This window comes from Ceraceosorus guamensis (assembly GCF_003144195.1).
Source record: "Ceraceosorus guamensis strain MCA 4658 unplaced genomic scaffold IE81scaffold_205, whole genome shotgun sequence".
NCBI classification, from domain to species: domain Eukaryota; kingdom Fungi; phylum Basidiomycota; class Exobasidiomycetes; order Ceraceosorales; family Ceraceosoraceae; genus Ceraceosorus; species Ceraceosorus guamensis.
This window is the reverse complement of record NW_020290200.1, coordinates 1-6,554: the sequence shown is the minus strand read 5'-3', so window position 1 is coordinate 6,554 and position 6,554 is coordinate 1. Positions and strand designations below refer to the sequence as shown.

The 6,554-nt window shown below is 57.8% G+C and overlaps 1 protein-coding gene across 1 annotated transcript; it reads left to right on the top strand.

Moving 5' to 3' along the window:
• Window positions 1-1,238: 1,238 nt before the first annotated feature.
• Window positions 1,239-6,532, top strand: IE81DRAFT_369642 (hypothetical protein). The gene is made up of 2 exons (XM_025517270.1): window positions 1,239-3,019; window positions 3,107-6,532. The coding sequence occupies exons 1-2, from the start codon at window positions 1,493-1,495 to the stop codon at window positions 6,428-6,430; spliced, it is 4,851 nt and encodes a 1,616-aa protein (XP_025365868.1). The 5' UTR covers window positions 1,239-1,492; the 3' UTR covers window positions 6,431-6,532.
• Window positions 6,533-6,554: the final 22 nt, after the last annotated feature.

Sequence of the window (6,554 nt, the reverse complement as noted above, 5' to 3'; positions counted from 1 at the left end):
AATTAATTGATATTCACATTGGTTCGAGAATCGACGGTTGTGCGCCGAGCATCGTTCTTTGACCTCCAGTGATGAGTCACGGTTGAGTGTAAAGAGTGCTGTGATCCCTCGCTGTGTCGATGCACGACGAGAGGCTGTTAAACACGGCTTTGACCCGTGACTACTCACACTAACTCGTGATTCGTGATGACTATACGTACTCTGCAGGTGGGCCCTTCAGCTGCAGCCTATATAGCGCCATGCACCGCTAGCGCAGGTTTCACCAGCACTCCAGGCTGCATGCCGCGACCTGCACTTCGACTCAAGACTGCGATGGCCTGCTTCACCGCGCGGAGGGGCACGGCAGCAAATTGGGAGCATCAGCGGACGGATGCAGCGCACGTCCGCTCCGCTCTCCATGGGGCGTACAGCCCTTTTGAATTCTGACCCCGAATATACGTTGTCAGACAAGCGACTGCGTGGCGAGTGCGGGGAAGTCGCAGCGCGGGCTTAGGCGTGGTCATCAAAAAGTCCTTAAAAGTGGATAGCATAGATGGTGCCCTGATGCGCTTTGCGGCTCCCTGACCGTCATCGTCTTCGGGAAGAGCATAGTCGAGTCTCGCCGCGAGCAACTGGGTGAGCAAGTTGGGACCAGCAATGTGTATTCATGAGTGCGTGTCAGGCCTTGCCTCTTGCTACTCTCCCGTCCCGCTGCGCCACTGCCTACTCCGCAGCGCTCGCTCAGACACTACTACATACAATTTGCACCTGACCAAAATTCGCGGGTCGTGACATGCACCCGCGTTCAGAGCAAGGCACCAGCCCGATACTGTGTGACTGTAGCATTCATGGACATATACACCTCATCATTCGAGAAATGCTCGCTTATCTGCTGTACTTTTCTCCTCGTTGACCGCGAGCCTTCCTTCACGGCAGAGAGCGGAAGCAAGTTCCGTCAAATAAATGCGAACCAAAACCCGTGATGGCGTTTGAAGCGGCGAGTCGGTGCAGCCAGCATGCAGCTGCATCAGCTGTGTTATTATTCCTTCTCCGCACGTCCACAGCCAGTAGGCAAGTCTCTTGCCGCTGCACGCCCTCTGCAACTGCAGTTCTGATTTCCAATTTAAGCGCTTAGCCACACTTGTCTCCGCAAGTGCTCGTGATAGTCGAGAGTGAGGAATCTTTTGACAGGTGTCAAAGGGTGAGGGACACTTTGTGAGCCAAGACATGTGGGGCAGCAGAGGATGGCATGATTGGTGTCTTACCATTCGTGATTTTGATCCACACTTCACACCGTCTCGACAGCCTTCAGAATCTTCCTTCTCATATGCACTTTTCATCAACATCCTCGAGGGTCTCGCGCTCGTGTCCGACCTTGGCAGTTGCTCAATCGGCCGCCTCGCTAAGCTAGCATGAGTTGGTGAGGCCGAGAGACACATCTCACCATCGAGCATTCGCGCGAGGCGCCAAGCCAAAGAGTGACACATCTACGCTGCACTTTGAAGCGGGCACCATGACCTCTTTCATGAACGACGACACCCCCACTGCCCCTTCCCAACCAAGATTCAAAGCCGCGCGTAGCCAAGCAGGCCCTTCGGATGCTGACGCTCGACAGCCACAAGCAAGGGAGACGAACCAATTCGCGCTAAGCCCATCTCAGACATCCCAGACTGCGAAGGGCTTGGGGCTCAGTTTCGGTTTGCCGAGTTACTCTGCAAGCGCCGTGAGCCACTCACCGTCCATCCGAGATGATGAAGACCATTCTGGACCAACGGCCTTGAGGAGCTCTGCAGATCAGCGTTCTGATTCGGGTGGCAGCGCCGCGCAGAACTATCCGGCTCTTAGGGAAGGGGCCAGATCTCCAACATCATTTCCCTACTACGACGCAAAGCGTCGACCGACTCTCTCGCACAGTAGTAGTACTAGATCTGGAGCAGGAAAGACAAGGAGCAATTCTAGGCCATCCATCTCAAGCCGGCGTGGCGCCAGATCGCCCGGCTGGGAGTCTGACATTGGCCCGCAGCTCGACTTGGCTTTGAGCTTCGTGAGCGGGGCACCACGAACGCACGGCACGAACGCGTCCATCACGTCTCCGTCTAGTCAGAAATTTGCCATGTCACCTCTGGCTCGAAGCGAAGGTGATCTCAGCCGCGGTAATTCGTCACTCAAAATTAGGGCTGCAGACGCCATCGAAGCTGCTCAAATAGAGGTCATCGATGCACTGGCAGCCATGGGGCGTGTAGTTTCCTCGTCCTCTAGAGGCGAGAGCAGAAGCAGCGACCGTGATGGGCCGCCTTCCGCCAACGCGGACACTGAGATGGTGATGAGCTCGCTGCGCTCGCTTGCTGGTCTGACCCTTGGACAAGGTTCCAGGTCTAAAAGTTCGAACAGCGTTGCAAGCATGGAAAGTTCTGGGAGTGGAGGCAGTGCTGGAAGCGCCAGCATCATCACCTGGGGAGACGCCCTACAGCACTCACAGTCAAGTCGAGCAATCGTGCGGAAGAGGAGCTTTGCAGAAGACTTGGTTAGCTCTGACGCGCAGCACATGGCACACTATCGAACATCCGAAGCAGCTCGAGCACAAGCCTCCACCCCTTCGACAGGTAGACGCTCTGCAACTCCGGCGAGTGGTCTTCTGACCAGCGCGAGCACCCCAGAAGGCGCTCTGGGCCGCATCTCGTTGCCTGATGTGGGTCCAAGCGCAGCCATAGACACTACAGATGAATTTGTCGGATCCCATTCGGAGCTCGCAGCGCACTCGGCAGCCCTAGACGTGCGCCGAGACAGCGCGAAAAGCGAGGAGGAGCAGGAAATCTTGCTGTCGCAGATAGGTCACGATCCTCCGGGGCACTCTACTCGCTGTTCTGGGGAGATCGATAGGACTGCGCACGAACTTCCAAGCCTGGAACGAGCGCGTCAGCGGCGCGAGATGGATGCTACAGAAAGAGCGAAGCAGCAGGCAGCTGTGCGCCAAAATGAAGCCCAAATGGCCGCCTTGAAAGCTGGGCTGCGCTACGTGATTGAAGTACAGGACGACTCTGTAAGTCAGCTCGTCTCGCGCTCGAGTCGCGCGCCATCCTCACTTGGGTCGTTCTAACAAGGCTCTGGCTACTTCCACTCCTTCCAGAATCGACGAAGAATCGCTGCGGAGGATGCATTGGCGAGCGTGATCGCGAAAGCTGCTTCTTCTCCACCCTCAGAGGAGACCCGGCTTCCGAGTGGTTCCGGACCCTCTTTGAGCAAATCTACAGACACTCTGCCGTGGCTGACTTCCACGGTCTCGGTGGCGAGCAAATCATCTGACAGCGCTGCGCCCCAACCGCAAGGCCGCTCAAGAAGTCGGTCTATTCTGAAGACAATTGCATCAAAAATGCCGCTCAGTCTGCAAGGAGGCTCCAGTGCGCAAGCTTACGTGGCAGAGGAGAGCTCTGCACAGCTCGCATCCGGTCTCTGCGGCCCTTCGAACAGGCTCAGCGTCCTTCCTGGCGGCACATTTTCCCTACAAGCGAATAAACATCAGGGGCAGGCAGAGATAGCCGCTGCGCTCAGTCGCTACACCGATTCTCAGGGATCTTACTCGCGAAAAGGGGCAAAAAGCTCTGCGTCAACCAGCATCCAGAAAGCAGAGTCTATCCGACCTCTATCCGTCTCCCAGCCGTGGACTGCAGGCTGGGACGTCATGAGCTATGACTCTGGCAAGACTGCAGGATCGATTGATCTCTCCGCACGCACGGCCATCTATCCGGACTCGCATGCTTCGGCCCGCGGATCTGGCCAAGTGATTCCTTCGATAGCTGGCAACGAAGACGTGACATCTTTGCGTGTTGCGCTGTCGCAATCACGCCTGGCCTTGGCGAACTTAGAGCAAGAGAGACGCAGACAGGACGAAGAAACAGAGGAGCTAACTAACCGGGTATTTATTGAAGCTCAAGATATGGTTAGGACAGAGCGTGTACGCGCGAACGCTCTCCAGCGCGAGGTCGTCAGTCTGCGGGCTCAGCTCACAAAGAAGACACTCAAGGGGGCAGGGGGCGCAGCGATCGAGGCTGGTGCGTCGGATGACAGTGAAGCGGACATGATGGCGGCAGTCAAGGAAGCGGCTTTGGCATGTGCCGAAGCTGAGCAGGACGCGGCGACCCTTCGGGATGAGATGGAAGCAATGAGCTCCAGATGTCAAGTCCTCGAAGAAGCACTGTACCACGCCGTAGCTGCGGTAGCGCAGACTCGTCTGCAAGAAGCGGATGGTGCGCTCAAAGACGACTTTGACACTGTGGCTGCACAGCTCTGGGCCGCTGCGGAACAGTCGTCCAGCGCAGACACAGCGGTGGGAACTCTCCCCACTGTCGCGATCGGCAGCCCCGCTTCTCATGATGGTCATCATCGCGTCGATCTCATCGCGCAGGAGCCGAGCACGGCTTCTTCGGGGCAATCTGCTTCCATTTCTGGTGCCGATGTTCGACAGCCTGAAGCGCTTTCAGATTCAGGCCCTGACATGCCAGGCTCTCTGCTTGGCACACAACACTCCGAGACACGCTCGCCCAACGGCTTACGAGATTCAACTGCGCCATACCACCGTAAGAGCAGCCTCGACGTTCCTGGTCGGCATTCTACGGAGAGCGTGTCTTCTTTCTACAGTGCGGTAGCTGGCAAAACCCCTGCACCGGGCAGTGCAGCCAGCAGTGACGAAGACGATGGTGAAGTCGTAGAGACGTTGGACCAAAGCGACGTGCCTGCCTTTGACCACTATCCTCTGCGTGGAGCTGCGCCCTATTTGGACTCACCCGTCTCGCCGCCATTCGCTGGCAAGGCCTTGACTTCTCGGACAAGCTGTGATAACACAAATGTGGCACCAGATCAGCTGCTTTGCACATCAGTGCCGCAGGCGGCTGAGCCCCATGAGAAAAGCTCTGTGAAGGAGGCAGCCGCTGCGAGGCCGCGAGCCACCCCTTTGAAGTCTTTGGTGCTTGAGCGCCCAGCATCCTTGGGCATCGAGATTGGTCGCAGACTCGAGCGCAATGCTTCTCTCACATCTCCAGGATTGGATCGCTTGCCGCGCTCATCGCTAGGTTCGCCGTTGATTGGTTCTGGCTCTCCGCGAGGTCTGCCACCTCGCCCGCCGGAACCAAGCTCCCCCCTCCCAGCACCGCCTCAAGATCAGCCAGCACCTCACAGAGGAGGCGCTCCCTCTGACTTTGCAACACCGTTGCGACAAGCTTCGAACTCTGAGAGCGGACAGCTGTGGCGTTTCTCTGACTTATCGCTGCTCCATGCTGCCTCAGAAGACAGCCCATCACTTCGGGAGCCTCCGCCAAGTTTCACCACTAGGTCAAGCACCGCTGCGTCGAAACTAACCACGCCCGAAGTGCAGCAACTTGAGCATTCTCGCGTGGCAACAAGGACCGCCGTTCTACGAGGCAATCAGGCTCAAGATACCAACGCCGACGAGCCCAGACAGGATCCCGGGACGCGAGCTGGCGCTGCCCCAATCTCCATAGCTTCACCAGCTTCGTCGGCGCTGAGCAGAGAAGATCTGTCTAGCCCACACCTTGACCCTCTCCACCGTCTCTCAACACGTTCGAGCACAGAGGATGACAACGACTCTGCCTTTGACGATACCCAGACGAAGGTCATGTCGGAGTCCACCACTTCGTCTTCGACCCGCGGTCAACCGCGTGCACACGCGTTTCCCCGCGTGGAGTCGATCGAAACTTCTTCGCCTCCAGAAGACTTCGGTGCAGCAGAGCGAGCCTCGCCGGAACGACTCAAGAAGTCTGCCGGACCGTCGCCAGTGCGGCAGCTCCCCTCTATTCCTGCACCGTCCACACGCAATACCAAGAGTCCCACGCTGACAAGCAAGAGCAGTGTACGAAGCCTAGCGTCGACTGACACTAGCGCAGCTAAAGGTGGGAGGAAACATGCCGTGAGAGGGTCTGCAAATTTGTTGCATAGCGCGAGGGGACGCCGACCTAGGTACAACAGCCGTGGAAGCTCGTCCGCAAGCTTGAGTAGAAATCGAGGCACCTCGATCAGCTCGTCAAACGTGGCCTACCACAGCGATATCAAGCCAGCGCGTCCTTCGGGCCTCGTGGAATCCTCATCTGCGAGTTCCATCTTGAATTCGGCTGCGCGATGGACTGCAGACGCTGCAAAGACCTTGCCGCCGACAAGAAGGGTCGCAGGCAGCTCCCTCTACTCGGTGAGCTCCTCGGGCTCCCGTCAAAGTTCCGTCTTGCCTTCCATCGGTCCCGCCTCCCACACGTCCCACGGCACTTCGCAAGACCCAGAAACCAACTCGATCTCGTCCGGAAGCGCGGGGCACCAACGTTCTGAAGGCCAGCACAACACCAAGGATCTTCCCGCAGGCTTCAGTCGGCGCCGCAACTACGGCGCGCAAGTCAAGGACAGTGGTGTCCAAAGTGACTTCAAGTTTCAGCCGCCACGCATTCGCTGAGCGAGCATAGCGCATCTCATCCTCGACCCCGACGCTCGCTATGGCATCGCCAAGCGCTGAATGGACGTTCGTGACGACAGGAGAAGCCCGACAGACATCGCGCTGAGCGCCTTTCCGCCCCCCC